Genomic DNA, 19,457 nt, shown 5'->3' with positions numbered 1-19,457 from the left:
AGAGTGATAAGAAAACATGCTTTCTCAAGCACTTCATCAACCTCGCAAACCAGAGAAAGGATCATTCGAGTCAGCAAATAGTTTGGTTTTGCCAACACTCCGTAGCACCACTGGGATATGCATCCCATTCTGTCACTAGACCAGGAGACCCTTAGAAGCAACAGAACTATTCCCAAGCAGATAAAAACCACCAGATCAAATCAAGTCCGTCATCTAAATAGCTTTGCATTCTTCCATCTGCTAGCAAAGCCCAGCTATCACAGGCAAAGGGCTTCAAAGGAAGATACATTTCTCTAGTTATTTTCTTTTTAATCTTTTGGTTAGAAGAATGCACTGTAAAAAAAAAACCATGATTGTTGTCCTAGCTATCACGAGAACAATAGTATTGTATTAGAGTTGTACAAACTATTTGGAGGAGTATTTTACAAAATTACCAAAATGTCCCTTTGAAGCTAGTGCTCAAGATGCCAAGGCACTGCACTTTATCAGAGGTTTGCCAGAAAGTATAAGGCCCAGTGCATGATTTCTGGATATGTGATCCCATAAATACAGCTGAACTTAATTACTGACAGGAATGTGGTTAAAGCACCAGGGTAGAAACCAGGACACTGAATTGTAGTCCTGCCTTAGGCATGAAAGCCAGCTAGGTGATTTTAGGCCAGTCAATCTCTTAAATCTCTGTCTCTTGATTTCTAGCCTGGTGTCTTAACCACTAGATCAGAGCTATCAAACACCAGGCCTATGGGCCAGATGTGTCACACGCACACACCCGGTTTAGCAAAAGAGGGAAAGGTTCCAATTCATCACGTGACATCGCCATGATGATGTAAGTTTGTCTTTGCACTAGACCAAACTGGCACAACTGCCATCTAATTTTAGGATAAATTTGAAGATTTTTGCAACAAAAAAGGTGGTGTCTGCTAAGATTAGCAACATTTCTGTATCTCAGTTCAGTTCATTCCAAGTTATAATTTTGCACATTGTCTTCTATTTTAAAAGTCACTTAGGTGAGAAAAGTGATATACAAAGTTGATAAATTAAAAAAAAAACATATTCAAGCATATCTATTCTAAACAGCAGTGTTATTCAGAATGCAAAAATTCTACTGTATTCACAGTAGAAATATGAACAGTAGAAATATAACATTTTAAAAAATATATAAATTCTATCAGAGATCTTAATAGATCATACTGTATCAAACATTATTTTATTTTTCTCAGATAGTAACTTAGAAAGAAAAATCTGAAAACCAGGGATTTTATTACCAGGGATCATTAAGAAATGGGTCTTTTACAGGAAAATTAATATACAGCCTGGTGCTGTCTAAAACACTCAGTAGCAATAAAAAGTAAAGGCTGCAATTCTACTCACATAGTTAAGAGTAATCTTGTTGAAGTTATTTATTTCAGAATTCACATTTTTACTATTGTTCACTTATACATTCTGTTCTTCGGATAAAATAATTCCAAGATATAAAAATATAAAACATACTGTGCATCATTACTAAATACACACAGAGGTTTTTTTTAAACAAAAAAGAAACCACATAAAAGACAAAATAGATATAATCTGAAGAAGACTCAGAGTCACATTACAATTCAAACAATTGTAAAAAAAGTTGTTTTTATCTCAAAATATTGCCTAGTGGGGCCTATCTCAAGTTTTCTCATTATGTAACATTTCCACTGGAAAGAATCATAAGTATGGTCCAATCAGTCTCAAAACTCGAGTTTAACATTGCTAGGGAAAGCATTCATTATACATTCATGTTTCTTAAATTGTGTAATGATTTACATGGAAATAATACATTGGATTTATAGGCAACCAGTGCAATACTTTGAGGATCAGTATCATCTAGCCCCCTTTTATTTAAGAGCAGCCGTTCCTGCTCAATGTTCAGCATGCTGTCATACAGAACAAATGTATTAGACTGCATTATAATTATCACTGAAATGCATCTTAAATGTTAGATTATATTCTCAGGATATGACTTTTGTTTATACATATGGAGCAATATTTCTGCATGCGACTCAACTGGGATAATTAGCACAAATATGGACATGACATGCTGTTATTTTAAGAGCTGACAAATTTCAAAATATATAGGCCCCAAAACTTGAGACTGATAATCTGACAAAAAGGATATACATATTTAATGTATTGCAGTTCTACATCTATATCTGAGAGCCAACAATATGATTCACTTCCAAGCAGACTTTTATATACACATTGATAGGTGTTCCATGGATAACAATGCTGTCAACAAATAGCCACAGTTGGCAACATCCAGAACTGTCTGCCAAAATATGTAAAATGGTATTACTTAGCTTTCCACATAAAATAATAGAACTACTAAACAGTATGGTCTTGTAACACCTTTTTTATAGAAGCTGCAGAAAAATCTTTAAATTGCTCATGTGGAACCAGCAATATACAGCAGGCTTGTCAAACTGGCAGCTTGCAGGCCAGATACGGCCGCACAGGCCATGCCCACCCTGGTTCTACAAAGGAAAAAAACATTGCAATGCATCACGATATGGACCACGATCCAAGTGAGTTTGACACCCCTGATATACATTACCACTTTCCCAATCTTTATTAACTGGCGAGCTTTGCATTTTGAGAAATCACTGGACACATGTTTCATTACAGATATAGTGATTTTCCAGAATAATGGAAAATTAATATTTATTAGGAAGTTGCATAATGCTTGAATGATATTTTACAATGAATGGTTTGGGCATTACAGGAGCCAATACGTTCTTGGAAATGAGATATGTTGTTTTTCCTGCAGCCTAAGTCAAAAGGCCCATAAAGAGCCATGATAAGTGACCAGTGGTGAAGGACTGTGCCAGCAGCAAATTCAACTGGCCAATAATGGGGTGTCATAGTCTGGCTAGACACTAAATCATATCCAGAAAAAACAAAACAAAAAAAATATTCTTAAAATTGGAAGAGTGAAATGCATCTGTGTTGGTCAAATTTATTCTATAATTGTCAACATTTGAGATTTATTTTCCACAGACAGACTCATAGCTGGAAAACAGCTTTGTTATGATTAGATTTTTTTAAATAAACAACCTAATATCCTTTTCAGTTATAATTCCAGGAGTGACACATGGCCAATTAGTATTTTTAAAAGGTCATGTTGCATTTTAACTATTACATGTGGACAGAGCAGATCTAAAATAATGCAAAATATTACATTTTTATTGCTATGTTCTTAAGTGTAATTTTCATAGTAACTTCACTATAGTCTAGGAATAACAATGTAAAAAGCATAAAATATGATGCTCAGCTACTGAATATATGGTATATTAATAGTTAATAAGTAAATCCTCAATAATATCATAACAAACATTATAAATGAACCCCAGAATTTAGCTAACTTGTCATTTGGGCTGCTGATAGAAAAACATAAATATTATCTGAATGATTAGAAAGAGACATAAAAAAATAAAAGGTACTTCCTATCTTTATAAATATCTCTATACAAATTTTATATAAGAAAAAAATGAGCAAGAGCTTCAACAGATTCAACATCAAAAAGACAAATGTATTCACTAAAAAGTGTGTCTAGTCAGATGTAACTGAATCAGATGTAAGAGCATTAAAAGATGCCTTTGAAATTATCTACAATAGTTGGTGGGCATGATTTAAGTGGAATAAAAACATAGTGATTTTCACCTAGGATTCAGTTTCCAGAATTTCAAAGTTTAGGGTTATAACTTCATTTATGCCCATTTATTAACAATGAAACAACACAGAACATTTTAGCATGTTAATCTACAGAAGTGCTAAACGAATTAGCCCAAGAAAAACCACTTTTACCCAATTGTGGGCAATTTATACCAGCTCAGCAAGTACTGTGCTAAACTTTCACATCACATATTTACATGGGGAAGATAAGATTCTCGTAATAATTACTGATTGGTGTGCTATTGTACATCAAGTCAAAAGGCTATATTTTTTATGTTTAATGGAAATGCAAATCATTTAATTAGGCATTTTTTAATGATATGGCAACTCAACCTGCTATTCAGAAAATGGTATTTATAAATGTTGGGTGATAGTTACTAAGTATCATAGTATATTAGTTTTGAATAGCAAAAACAGTAAAAGCTTTTACATAAATAAATGCTCAAAAACAAATCCTTCTCAAAAGTACATTTTGTGCAATCACCAGTGAGGTAACCATTTATCAATCTCCCACTACATATTCCTTGCCTCTACTGGCAAGTAATGTTTTAATGTTTTAACCGTGTTTCAAGTAACAAATAGAATTCATCTGGGAAATTGTTTTGTTTATATTGTGAAAATTTGAAGGCGTCGTCTAACTTACCAAACCTCTTATAACCAAAGGACTGAACTTCTTCCTCTTCAGCAAAATCGTCTGTTAAACAAAAAAAAAGTTATGAACCTCAGTACTGTATAAATGTCAATATGAGAGAGATTAGGACGCATCATTTAGATATTGTTGTGTATTACAAACATATATAAAATATATCCAGAGCGACTGAAAATTTCACATAGAAACTGTATTTAAATGTAACATTTGATACAAAGTAGTATGAAAAATATCAATGTTAATCCCCTCTTAATGTTATTTATTTCCTGACTGGTTGTTTTAATCATGAAGCTCTGTTTGTCTGATACACAAATATATCATCTGGTCATAGTCAGCAGTCTGCGTATGGAAATTATTGGGTGGTCCAATACATAGTGTAATAGAACAGTCCAGTTTTTCTTACAAAACAATATTTTTAAAAGAAAACTACATTTGGCTTAAAATATATTGGTGTTGCCAACTACAGTAACACTAACAAAGAAAAATATTTAACCCCATCCTGATTTGGAAAAGGAGAAAAGGAACCCAGATGAACAACAGAGAAGACCTCCTAGTAAGCTATTGGGAAGTGTCTCATTCATTCACAGACATTCTTCTACAGATTTTTTTTTTAAAGGTGCAAATAAAAATGTGGTCAATAAAATTGCCAAGTTTCCATTTTACTGCTTTTGCCATCATTTATTAATATCTACATCTGACAGGCATTATGGCAAGATTGATGACTCTGTTTGGAGATTTGCATGGGAAGTTTGGAGAAAACTTGTAAAATGATCTGCAGAATGGCCTTAAAATACAGAACCAAAAATGTAAACTAATATAATTACAAAGAAGGAAAGCCCACCTACAGCAAAGCCAGACTAAAAGAAAAATGTTTGGGATCTTATTTCATTTAATAATTTGTTCATACATGTATGGATGAATCCCTATTAATACTAATATGCTATTCTTTACTTGAGTCACCCCAATTAGATTGCATTGATTTAAAACTCCTTTAACTTACGTGTTCCCTTCCAGATGCATTGGGGCACAATTCTTATAAATGCAGTTACTGTGAGAAGGCACAACTGGGAATTCTAAGGGCTACAATCTCAACACACGTGGACATGTATGAAATGGAGTTGATTGTGTAGTTTGGTTTCTACGGAACCCCAGGCTGCTTCATAAATTAAATGGGTGGGCTGCCATAAGAGAAGTGGGGGGGAAGAAGGGCAAAGAGGGAAGGAGAGAAAAGGAAAGGAAAGGATAGGAAAGGTAAAGGAAAGGAAAGGAAAGGAAAGGAAAGGAAAGGAAAGGAAAGGAAAGGAAAAGAAAAGAAAGGAAAGGAAAGGAAAGGAAAGGAAAGGAAAAGGAAAAGGAAAAGGAAAAGGAAAGGGAAATGAAACGAAAGGAAAGGAAAGGAAAAGAAAAGAAAAGAAAAGAAAAGAAAAGAAAAGAAAAGAAAAGAAAAGAAAAGAAAAGAAAAGAAAAGGGTATGCCTTAGACTATAGAATTTTCTATTCAGTAGCTTTATCATTTAATTAGTGGTTCCAGGATATTTTTCTTTAAACTACAGGTTACTGTCCCCCACCATTTGAGAATTACCAGCACTGATGATAAAAATCTATCCATAATATGAAAGATAGTTTTGTGTAATGATTAAAGGAACCAGGTTAGGGACCAGGAGATTATCAGCTTTAGTCCTACCTGAGGCATAAAGCCATCTGGATAATTTTGGGCCAATAACTGTCTCAGTTACTAAGAAGACGACAGTGGCAGCTACTTCTGACAAAGAGTGCCAAGAAAACTACATGAACTTACCAATATAATTGCCAGAATTCAAGAACTGAGAAGTATAAATAAATACAGGAAAACAATTTTAATTTAAGCTAAATGTGGTGAGAAAAGAATAACTAGGAAAAGAAATGGAGAAAAACCATGACCCAATGAGGAATGGGCTGGCAGCACTATATAAAAGCAAGACTTCTAAATGTCTGTCCCTGCCAAAATGTGGAACAATCAGCTGCTTTTCTTGGCATGATCTCAACAACCAGACCTTCTTTTGTAGTCAGGTGTGATCTTGAGATGTGATCCTGCAGGAATACATCTTTAATTGTGGCAAATCCTTATAATGATTTTTAATTAAATATGATTCAACATTTCTTTGTTATATATGTAAGCTAGGAAATTCATGTTGTCTGGATTCAAAGAGGTTTTCAAAGATTCTGAGAAATTCAATATTAATGTTTTGTGAACAGAAACGGATATTCAATTATTCAGGAAAAACAATCAGGTTACGACGAATGCTAGAGCTTTCTCATGCCAGCATAAGCTTCACAAAGCCAGACAACTGGAAGCTAAGGTGGATGCCATAACAAACAGATGTGACCCATAATCAGTAACAAAAGGATCAGGCTGCATTGGACAAACACTATGCAAGCTTTCTTGCTGGTTTCAGGCACTCATCCTCCCTATTTGAATTGGATCTTTTAAATGATCTGAGCCTCAAGTAGAAATAAAAGTATGAAACAACAAAAATATTCATCACTAGAAGGAACAACTTGCGATATTACAAAATGTCTTGACTGATCATTGGATCTAAATTCAAACATTCATTTAGCTATAGCATTCACTGGAAGTTGTGTAACATGAAAAAAAGTAAGTGGTGTAAGAACATACACAGGTCGTCCTTGATTTTAAAAAGTTCACTTAATGACCGTTCAAAATTACAATGGTATTGAAAAATGCGATTTATGACTATTTTTCAGAGTTACAACCTTTATAGCATCCCCAAGATCATGTGATCAAAATTCAGACACTTGGCAACTGGTTCATACTTATGACCATTGCTGTGTTGCAAGATCATGTGATTTCCTTTTGTGACCTTCTGACAAGAAAAGTCAATGAGGAAGCCAGATTCACTTAACAACAGGGTTACTAACCTATCAACCGCAGTGATTCACTTAACAACTGTGCCAGGAAAGGTCATAAAGTAGGGAAAACCTCACATAGCAAATGTCTCACCACTCCTTATCACCCATCCCCTCCCACTTGACTGTTTCCTAGTATGATTAGATTGTTGATTGTACCCTATGACTATCATTAAGTGTTATACGTTATGATTCTTGATTCTTAATGAATGTACCTTTTCTTTATGTATACTGAGAGTATTTACACCAAGACAAGTTCCTTGTGTGTCCAATCACACTTGGCCAATAAAGTATTCTATTCTATTCTATTCTATTCTATTCTATTCTATTCTATTCTATTCTATTCTATTCTATTCTATTCTATTCTATTCTATTCTATTCTCACTTAGAAATGTTGGGCTCATTTGTGATTGTAAGGACTAGGTGTATTTTCTTCCCAAACAATGAGCCAGCAGTGTGCTGCAGCTGCCAAAAAAGCCAGCACAGTTCTAGGCTGCATAAACAGAAGGATAGAATCAAGATCACATGAAGTGTTAATACCACTTTACAATGCCTTGATAAGGCCACACTTGGAATACTGCATCCAGTTTTGCTCCCCACCATGTAAAAAAGATGTTGAGACTCTAGAAAGAGTGCAGTTAAGAGCAACAAAGATGATTAGGGAACTGGAGGCTAAAGCATATAAAGAATGGTTGCTGGAACTGGGTATGTCTAGTTTAATGAAAAGAAGGACTCGGGGTGACATGATAGGAGTGTTCCAAGATCTCAGGGGCTGCCACCAAGAAGAGGGAGTCAAGCTATTCTCCAAAGCACCTGAGGGTAGGAAAAGAAGCAATGGATGGAAACTAATCAAGGAGAGAAGCAACCTAGAACTTAGGAGAAATTTCCTGACAGTTAGAACAATTAATCAGTGGAACAACTTGCCTCCAGAAGTTGTAAATGCTCCAACACTGGAAGTTTTTAAGAAGAGAGTGGATAACCATTTGTCTGAAGTGGTGTAGGGTTTCCTGCCTAAGCAGGAGGTTGGACTAGAAGACCTCCAAAGTCCCTTCCAACTTTGTTATTCTATTCTATAAGAATGGCTGAAAGCAAGATTAAGAGAAATGAACTTGTAGAGCAGAAGGAATTAGTTCTAGCAAGCTGGATCTCTCATATTAATAATTAAGGAACAGTGTTTTTGGCATGAAGACATAAAGAATGGGAAAGAAATTAAGATACAAAAATAGGTGGTTTCCAAGTTTTTAAATCAATTTTAAGTCAAACTGCAAGGTTTTATTATTCAGCAAGTTTTGCACTGAACAACCAAAGTTGTTTAAGTTTATTACATATACCAGTATTAAACCCTCATGTTTGAATGTAACCTTCAATTAGGCAAAACAGCGCATCATAAGGCAACAATTTTTGAATCAACATTAAAATATGCACCCAAATCCCAAGACCCATAACTCCAATGGGATTGAAACTTGGCAAAGCTGTGGCCACTTCAGTGCTATTATGATTATCATTTATAACACTTCTTATCAGCTTCCTACAAGGAAAATCAATGGGGAAGCCAGCAGGAAGTGGAAGATGCTCCCATTGTTTTTTTGCCTGCCCATGGTTATTCTGTTTCTCTGTTTAGATATGGAAACAAATATTCAATGGATCACAGTAAGGAAAGAGGAAAAAAGGGCAAAACTGACTTGCCAACAACACAATAGCAATCAGAATGGATGGTGACCAACAAACAATGTCTGATTATAAACTTGCTTCAGTATGGAGTCTGCACTGTTAGCAGAAGACTTAGGAAGTATATCATCAGAATACATTTGCAATCACTATGTGGTTAAATAAGAATTCAACTCTGACTCTCTACAGTTCTAATTCAACACTAAATTCATTGATTTCATATTTTCCAGGAGTGGTTGTTTTTAAGCAATGTCTTGAAAAAGGTTAATTAATATGTTTCTATCCAAAACAAATTTCTTTGTATCAACAAAAACAAATGTGAAGCAAAAATAGCATAATTTCTGTACTGATGTTACATGTCTATATAATTGTAGCATATATGTCCGCACATAAGTCATTGAACTCAAGAAAGAAAATTAGAACCTAAGAGCAATATTTTATACGCACATAGATTTAAATCCTTTTCTTTCTTCGACAGTCAGTCAGTTTCTGGATTTCAAGATGATTTCAGTGGGACTGTTACAATAGCACTGCTAAGCTTTATTAATGTTGTTCTTGGCAAATGTAAAAGGGTTAAATTCTTGTAAAATATAAATAATTCAAATACGATTTTAACAAAAAGTACTCAGAAATTGAGAACCGCTAAAAGAAAACGTGGCCCTTAAATTTATCCTAAATTTTATCACCAACTGCTTTTGGAATTTTAATCACATATACATGAATAGGTTTTGAAACTTAGTATTAAACTTGTGCTGTTCTGAAGGAAGTAAAGTGTTTCCTGGAAGTTTCAATTAAGTTAACAATGAAGAATCTGAATTTACCAAGCATATTTTAAGAATATTTAACTAATTTCTCAGTTTAATTGATCCTTATTGGAAAAAAGTACAGTGGAATTTAATGATTCAATTATAATTTATCTTTGTTGCAGTACATGTACAGGGAGAATTTTCTAGCTGTGTATGCATACATATACAATGGAATTAAATTTCTATTTAAAATTCTTGGTAAATATTTCAGTCTGGTTAAAATTAAGACATATCGTTTATGCTCAAATATTTATTCCATATTAAAAATATTTATTTTCATAAAGCCAATGACATTCTTGCATAACCATTGCACTTAAATTTCAGTTTTGCAGCATAATTTTTTGTACAGACATTTGCGATACTTGCATAACCAATATTTGAGTCATAATAATAATGCACTGTAAAATATTTAAATGCTTGATACAATGGTGCTGAAATGTCATGTACAGGTAGTCCTCATTTAGGAAGCACAACTGGGACCTTCAAAGTAATCACTAAGTGAAACCACAACTATCTTTATGATCTTACTTCAGCTTCCCTTTGCTTTACAGTTCTGAGAAGATTGTAAATGCAAAGGTTAGTCGTAAATGTACTTTATTATCACTATTGTAACTGAACAGTCATGGAATGATCCAGCCCTGATTAATTTTAAGAAGGACTTGCTGGAGAGTCAGTAAAACAAGACACCCAGAAAGCTTTAAAGAGCTGTTCCAAACTGTATGTCAATCAATGTGTTTGGAAAAGTTGAGACATGGAGAAAGAACCCATACAAACAAGATCAGTAAAAAGATTTCTGTTCCCAGAAGATAAAAAGAGAAGGAAAGAGTTTAAGTTTATACTGTGGACCCTTCAGAAATCTGGCCAAGATTTGCAGGGCTACAATAGAGGCTTCTGAGTGAGTTGTAAAGTGCTACTCCAGTGGAACCACATAGCAAGTGCCCAATCATTCCAAATACTTGTTTTCAGGAAATCTAGCAGGCTTCCCTCTCAACAGAATGGCCAGGGTGGCCTCAGACAATCAAGAGATTAGGCAACTGACAACAGAAAAGTATATTATATTCTCTTTGTCACTCTTCATTCAGACTCAGGTTTGGAAATGCAATATTCCTTTATTATAGACTTGGAAGCCACAACCAATTTCACAGATCAGACCACCGTGCAAGTTTAAGATTTACCATGAAGTTATTAGAGAAATCTACATTATGGAAACAATTGATAGAAAAGCTTTTTGAACTAGACCTATTTTGCAACATGATACACCTTTGCAGCTGACAACAAACTATTATCCAGAATCTTTGCTACTATATGTCTGAGATTACTTATGTGCACCCATTGTGCTGGGTATTGATTGGCTGCAAACCCACAATACAGATGTTTACTGAAGCGATGAACAGTTTCTTTTCCAATAGAGGAGAACATATACAGTGTATTGGTGGTCTCTGAGCTTGTTTGCTTGCTTGCAGATATTTAATTACCAAACAATGTAGCACATTACTTGCTGGTCAAGTAATGATAATGTATGCAAGCAAACAATTAAGCTCAGAAGGCACCAAGAGACTCCACAATTTCTTTCCACCCTTAAGATGTCAACAGCACTGTTTACAAGTTTCCCATTCTTATTCCTCTCCAGTCACTGAATCCACTTCCTTTTTGGAAAAATACAAAGTTATCTGATGGTTTTTAGAAGGAGGAGAAGGAGGAAGCAAGAAGTCTGCCTCCTCATTGAGTGTGTAACATCAATCTGAATCCAAGAGTACAGATTCTAGTTAAGAGCTCGTACCCTGTATCAGATGATAACCTGAGGAAATGTTTTATTTATTCTTCAAAATCTCTAATACCTATACAGACATTTTACACACCAACTGTTGATTCTTGCAAAATTTGCTTAGATAATATATTCTTCCATAAGTACATCTCCCTTTCAGGCAAATTATGGTCACTACCCATCACATCTTGCTCTCCAGAATTCCTAAGACTGCTTTTCTTTGTGCCTTGGAGTTTCTGCAGGAAAAGCAAGCTTCTCAGCTCATCTTAAAGAAAGAGCTAGATTTGACAAAGTTTGCATAGAAGCATGCTGCAGGCAGACACAAGAAAAAGGGTGCTCAGATTGCAGCAGGAGATTTAATGTGGCTCTCCACTAAGCTTTTACTTTTTTTCCTACCCCAAAATTTGGACTCAAAGTTCATTGATCCCTTCCCAGTTACAATTATCTGCTTCTATGAAAGTTCATTTGGTCTTCCACTGGTCACTGCTTGTGCCTGAGGGTCCCTGAATTTTAAATCTGTTCTCCATTTCTGGAGGATTAGGAAAGTGACTAAGAAGCAGAGTGCATTCTAGATTCTAAGTGCAGGAGGAGATACTTAGAATATCTGGTTCACGGGGAGAGAGCTACCCTGAATGTGCAAAGTCATAGGAAAGCACAAGAGATACGCATAACTCATGCCTAGTACATATATATGTTTCATCTGAAATTCCCTTCAAGTCCCAATACCATGATCTGCCACCACTATCAATAGACAGTGAACCTCCAGATGAAGACTTGTCATGACCATATGACAGGACAGGAATCCTGACTGTGGTCATCTCATGACCTTGGGATGCCAGGAAGCAAGGTGTGTGTGTGTGTGTGTGTGTGTGTGTGTGTGTGTGTGTTAGGGAATGAGTCTGTAGTTGGTTCTCATAACACCATGCCAGCATTTTCTTTGCAAAATAGAGCAGGGATTGAAGGTAATGGGGAAAGAAATGTACAGGAGTAGTCAGCTATAAAAAAGATGTCCACAACTGTTAAGAAAACATCAATTTAGCCTAGTAAAAAGCAAGAGGTGAGAGAGAAACTCAAGATTATCCTGCTTTGACTCTTGTTGACATAAAGACAGATATAAGGAGAGAAAAACTCTGTCAAACTTTCAATATATTCCTATAAGAATAGAATTTTAGTAGTTCTTACGGCATTCTGTTTCTATTTCAAAGGGCTGTCCGATTTAGTATTGAGAATTAAGATGACAATATTTTTTTTCAAGGCTATAATAATTCCAATGCTGTAAACATAATTCCAATGATTTCTGTGCAACTAGCTTCAAATGGCAGAATAAATAAAATTCAGAACTTCACTTTTGGCAATATACTACTGGAACATCTGAAAATGGTAATTCCATCTCTGGAAATTAGGATGAACTTAACTTTTGAAACCAGATCAGATATTTCTTCCTGAACTGCATAGAAGAACCGCAGCCTGAAATTTGTGTAGGTAGCATGCCACATTCACTTGTTTCTCAGGTTTTTCTGAACCAATATTACATTCAGCATTAAACTTATTGCATTCTCAAATAAATATCATCCTATAAAACTGAATTATATTATGGTTTGTCTTTGCACTATGTGGGTAATATTTAGGATATTTCAAGAAAATGTTTAGGATATTTCAAGAAAATGTAAACTAAAAGTTATTTTAACATCATGTGAATATCAGAATGATCTCCTGATGCTGGCAGAGTGGGTATGTTGCTTTATTATGTTACAAAAGTCATACATTTGTAACAAAATGTGCATATTTTTATGATTACACTGTTGGTCAGGAAATGAAATTATGGATTCAGCAAACTAAAAGTGCACATTATAGTTTCTCATTATTTAAAAAAATTACAGAAAGAAGAGACACAGTCATATAATCCAACTATAGCTTACTTTAAAAAGTCACACATTAAGTTTAATATGCTGAATGCATTAAGTTAAAAACCATCTAAGTAAAAGGCAAGTTAATCATCCTTTGATTTATCATGATGTTGTGAACTTAACCAATATGTCATCATGGTCTCAGTGGTTAGAATGAAGTACTGCAGGCTACTTCTGCTGACTGCTGGCTGACTGCAATTTGACAGTTTGAATCTCACCAAGCTCAAGGTTGACTCAGCTTTCCATCCTTCCCAGGTCGGTAAAATGAGGACCCAGATTGTTGGGGGCAATATGCTGACTTAACATCTTAGAGGGGGCTGTAAAAGCATTGTGAAGTGGTATATAAGTCTAAGTGTTATTGCTATTGAAAGCTTACAAGGAGTTTCTTTCAAGCACTACACAAGCCTCACCCGAGACTTTTTTTAGAACTTGCACTTCATCCTAGTAACCATTTGTGAATGGACAAGCCCACTCAAAGGAAAGCCAACATGCCCAAACCCCCACAAAGGTTGGAGCCCTTAAATTTAATAATGGGAAAGTCAACATAAGATGGGTAGAGAGAAAAACCTTAGAGGAGTTAGTAAGAACAAGATAGAGACAAGATAGAGACAAGAACTAAGGCTCTTTAGTAATCCAACTGGGGGTCTCCAGGTTATTGTTTTCAGTTTAATCTCTAATCCATCGATCCATGTGTGCTCAGGTAAGTGCACACACCTAGAGTCTGCATCATAAGCTTCATAATTACAAGGGGATGTGCAAATGCTGAATTCAAATATATTGACCCCAACTGTCTATCCATTAGTCAGGAACAGATCGCATCATCTGACTCCTAAGAATAATATTAAAGTAAGGGAAAACATAAGTGCATATCTGTTCATATCACTAAAGGAACAATACAGAGAACTTTCTTTGATAAATACTCAGCTCCTTTTGGGCCTGGAAAGCTAAAAGGAAGCATATTCTAGCCTCATCTTTTAGTCAAGAAACCAAGAGTCCCCCCCCCCCTCCCTGCCCCCAACAAGAGAAATTCAATCTGGCTGCAAAACCATATCATACTAGTTGATAATGCACTGTTTCACTAATACTTTCTAAAACTATCTTTTCTTTGCAGATTTTTGTTTTTTTAGTTACTAAAACTCAGGGCCAAGGTAGTTTATTTTTAAAATTTGAGTCACTAGTAATTATCTAAATACTGTGATAAAATTGCAGCCAATAGCATTAAATAATTTTTCTCATGTCCATTTAACCACAACTATATTCTTGCTTTCACTTAGAAAACATGAAACAGCTGTATTTTTGCCATATAATGTTTACATTCTTAAGAATGTATACTACATTACATAGTAGTTTTATAGCCTCTGCTTATATGTTTCATTAATAAATCTATGTGATAATACAACAAAGTTAGATTTCACATTCTTTTCCACTATAATCATTTGGCTTCAGTTGGCAAACCATTTGTAAAATCACTATACTGTGTTGTATGATTTTTTTCCCCACCTAAATCAGGGGTGTCAAACTCATGTCATCACATCGTCATCACATGACGTATTGGGACTTTCCCCCCTTCACTAAACCAGGCATGGGCGTGGCCAGCACATGACGTAGGTCGGGAGTTTGACAGCCCTGGCCTAAATGATTGGAAATATTTATCTCAGACCGTGGCCTAACAGTGGTAGGAGTAGGAGAATGAAAGTCATGTTTTTTGTTCATAAGAATTTTCTCATCGTTTCTCTTTCTTTACTTTTTTTGGTCAGCCATTTATGAAATAGCTGAGGAAAAAGTTGAAATTTAGAAAAGAAGTTGAATTTTTCAAGAATGAAATCTTTCACTATGAAATATCATGGCAGAAAGAAAGAAGTATTCTTCGTCAATGCAAGTTTGTCCAATTTTAGAAGATATAAACGCAATGAAAAACTCACAATTTATCTTTATTGTGATCCCATGTATTTGAGCATCAGGCAGGTTATTTGTCACATAATATTAACATGCAAATAATGAAAAATATAACATCCTTTTTACATATATTTACCAATGTCATTATTTTGATAGTTTATAGTTCTCCATAAGGAATGCTGGAATAGAGACAACTATATAATACAACTAAGGCTTAAATTCTACTAAATTTAAAAAGTTCTAAGAACAAAGACAGGGTGCCAGGAGAGATAACCAAATTAGCTAAATTAGGATGCAATATTATGAAACATATTCATTTTGGCACCACAGATAATTTTCATAATACTTGATTAACCAGTTCATTTGCTATTTTCACTGAAGGATATTTTCATAAAGCCCTAATTTTAAAATTATATTAATATTATTCTGAGTATCTGAAAAAAAATTCCAAAATTATTGGAAATGTTTGCAACAAGACATTAATTGTGAGTTCAGAAAGAAATGGGGAACACTACTGTAGTTAGCAAAAATCTCAAATACTAAAAATTAAAATAGCAATAGGACTTGGACTTATGTACCACTCCATAGTACTTTATAGCAGTTGCTGAGCAGTTTACAATGTCAGCATATTGCCCCCAACAATCTGGGTCCTTATTTTATTGAGCTCAGAAGTATGGAAGGCTGAAACAACCTTGAGCTGGTCAGGATCAAACTCCTGGCAATGGGCAGAGTTAGCCTTGGAATACTGCATAAAATTTGAACAATTTAATCACAATACATTTTAATGTATCTGACTAAATTGCTCAAGAGTGAAAGATCTTACCAGTACTGCTATTTTACTCAACACCTACATAGAACTGAATTGAAATTGAAATTGCTAAGTGGGATAAAACAAGCCTGCATAAACCTAGGTTAGAGTTAACACAGCAATTATTCAGGCAGAAAACATCACTTTCCTTTAACAACTGATCTGTCTGCAACTGATATCTCATTTCAGTTTATCGTGTATGCAAGCTACATAAATGAATAATAACAATCACTGAGCAATGTTTTTATCATGCGAAGATCCACCATGATCTACATTATATACAAATGCATGAATCAAGTAAAATTCTTGCTGGTATTACAGTAATGTGTTTAGCATTTAGAATAAAGAGCAAAAAGATAACATTTTCTCCCTTCTTTATTCTAAAAAAAAGGTCTTAATCTTCACTTTTTATGAAAATACCTTATTAAGTTATTTACTAAGCAAACATGCAATGTTTTTCATTTGCTAATGTCATCACATTGATCTTGGTAGGAGCATGAAAAATAAATATGAGCCCTGGTGGTTTTACTGATAAAAATAATTTTAATTTCTTATTATCATTATGATAATTATTACATCCTCATTACCAGATGATATTCAAAACTTACTTTCATGTGTGTGGGCTTAGCAGAACTAAATACTATTCCCCATAGGCTGCTTCTCTGGCAAAAAAACAAAAAAAACCCAATGACTATACTGAATAGTGTTTTTATTGGTCTCTGGAAAAAACAATCCCTATTCCTGCCTTCTTGGCATCAACAGCCTCATACCACACTTCAAACAGCATGCTAGGATCAGTTTTCCTCATATCCATACATATGCGTGTTTATCCACATTGTTACTAAGATTACTGAAAATCTACAATTGAAAGCTCACAATTATTTCCTCTACCCTTGAAAACATTTGATCCCAGGGTGTATAGAGATTTGTGCTTACTCTGCAGATTACATGGAGTGTTATTACTTTCATTAATGAGATGTACATTGTAATGTATCTTTTTTTTATTAAATGTACCAAAGAGAAGATTCAGTGGGGGAAGTTTGAATGACACAAGCAATGGGACCTGAAATGCTTTCCCCTTAACGTGTGATTCAAAAGCTGGGGGGGGGGGGGGCAGCTTGGTTGTAAACTTCGAGCTTTCGGCATATGCAATGCACAGCAAAGGCCAAATATTTTTCCAGTATATAGATCTTGAGGGGAAAAAATGCCAAATATATTTCATAAGGCAGTTAAGCCTCTACTGGAATCTAATCACTGCCAGATGTTTAGAAGAACATCACGAAATGCTGGCAACCCCCCACTGGTCTCTCCCAAAACTGCAGAGGCAAGTTTTAAAACTTTTTTTTAGATAAGTGGCCAAGAAATATGTGCTACAGAAAGCAGAAATCGTGCGGGTGAACACTTTGCACCCCTGGACAGAGGGTTTTTTTTAATTAAAAAACAAACCCCAAAGAGGGGTCTCTAAACAACTTACAAGAAGCTGAACCTGGGCTTTTCCTTAAGAACAAACGGCAGCTTTCATCCTTAATGACTAGCAATCCACTCAGCTTTAGTTTCTCTTCCAAACACACACAAAACACAAACCCTTTTGCAAACATATTTGCTTCCACAATAAGCCCATGTTCACTGCTGACAAGCCTCCTGCTCTTTCACAGCCGCCCAGCAAATTCCAATACCTATTTTCTGAAATAAACACCCACTCATGGGCTTACCTTTCATGTTGGCACAGGCGGTCGCATAGAAAACTCAGATGCTGGAGGAATTTGCTGGTGTTAACCCAAAACTCCTTATTGGACTTCCATGCCGGGTGCCCTGGTTCTTCTGATCAGGAGCAAGGATGGATGGAGTGGATGGATGGAACTCTTGACCTCTCGCTCAGCCCGTCTGAAGGAGTCCGAAGTTTGCACTCTCGTGACCGGCCTAAGCTCAGGCGACCAGCCTCTGCTGCCCCTCCTCTCTGCTCAGTTTTGGAAAAGAGAGAAAGCTGTTGGCTCCACAGTTCTCCCCCCCGCAGCTCCCTTTTCCCCCCGCCTCTTTCACGAGCTGGACTGTAAAGTGAGGCAAGAAAGAGACTGTAATAATAAACCTCCAGCGAAGTTTGAATGAGGAGAAGAAACTTCTTTCCCTCTCCTCTCTCCTAAATCAGCTTCCCAAAAGTTCCAGACTGTCCTGAAAAATTCCTGCACAATCAGCTGCCGTCCCTTCCTTCTTTCCCTTTCCCTTCCCTCCCCCGTGAGGTTGACTCTTCTCGGACAGAGAGCTTCTTAAATGCGTGGCCAAAATGTTTTGGCAGAGACTTAGGTGTGTAGGCTCTCCGTAGAGGCAAAACACTTTGAGGATGGGAAACAGAGAAGCTCAGCAGCCCCAGCTCGACATTTCAAGCCTTCCAAAGTCTGGTCCCCTTCCCAGGATGCAGAAATCTCTGTTGAAGAGGGCTGCTTGTTCGAAAAGTAGATAAATAGTCACCAATAACACATGCAGTTTCGTCCTGCTTAAATCAATATTTGTGCTCTCCCTAATGTTGTGCACCAGAGTAGGTTTTGACTTCGAAGTACTCTACTTTCTTCCAGAACATTCCATTTTCCATGTAGATTCCAAGTGTGGCTTGTGAATTTTCAGACCTTTATCATTAAGGAACAGAAAAGAGTCTACAGAACTTCCTGTTCCAGGCACATGAACCATTCTCAGAAAGCTTGGTTTGCCTGCACCATTATGCATATCCCTAATGAACACACTTCCCTTACAAGAAAACATGGTTGGCTTGTTTGTGGTTTGCTATGTTTTGAAAACCCATGCAATTGGGATAGACTGTACAGAGTTTTAAGTCCATTCTGCATCGTAACATCAGTTTGACTACTGTAAATCTTGAAGAAGCGGACTCTAGAGCAAATAACAAATAATTAATGCCTATAGTTGCCACCAAATTAAGGAATAAGCTTAAAACAATTAAAAAAATTAAAGAATAAGGAGTAAGAAAAGACTTTCACTCTTATTCCACCAAAGTGGGAAATAAAATAAATAATGGGCACCTTCTTCTCCACATCTGACTCATATCCTTTGCTTATGTTGGGTACAGTATATTTCTCTGGATGCATGAAAAAACAACTACTACTAACTAAAATACTAGTTTCACCATGATTTCAGCTACACATAGCTTGTGTTTAGCGACAATTGAAACCTGCAACTTGATTGTTAAGCTAAATGGTCACTAAGTGAAACCTGTGCTTATGTTCTTATTTCAGTTTTCCTTCGCTTTATAAACCTTCAAAGGCAGTAAATGAAAAGATTGGTCACAAAGTTTTTTTTTAATAACAGTCATTTAATAAGGATACAATCATAACTGTAAATAGTCC

At 35.6% G+C, this 19,457-nt stretch overlaps 1 protein-coding gene across 1 annotated transcript in view; it reads right to left on the bottom strand.

Annotated features, from left to right (window-relative positions):
* The window catches only part of COLEC12 (collectin subfamily member 12), an 89,584-nt gene extending 71,265 nt beyond the window's left edge, over nucleotides 1-18,319 (bottom strand). Inside the window, exons 1-2 of the mRNA XM_026670309.2 lie at nucleotides 17,817-18,319; nucleotides 4,343-4,393 (exon numbers count right to left, since the gene is read on the bottom strand). Of these exons, the coding sequence (XP_026526094.1) occupies nucleotides 4,343-4,393; nucleotides 17,817-17,823 (58 nt within the window). The 5' untranslated portion in view covers nucleotides 17,824-18,319. The remainder of the gene's footprint in view (nucleotides 1-4,342; nucleotides 4,394-17,816) is intronic.
* Nucleotides 18,320-19,457: the final 1,138 nt, after the last annotated feature.

This window comes from Notechis scutatus, chromosome 3 (assembly GCF_049901735.1).
Source record: "Notechis scutatus isolate UNSWTSFEM ecotype Mainland chromosome 3, rNotScu1.2, whole genome shotgun sequence".
In the NCBI taxonomy this organism is placed as follows: Eukaryota; Metazoa; Chordata; class Lepidosauria; order Squamata; family Elapidae; genus Notechis; species Notechis scutatus.
Note: the sequence above shows the minus strand (reverse complement) of the source record. Positions and strands in the feature narration are given on the sequence as shown.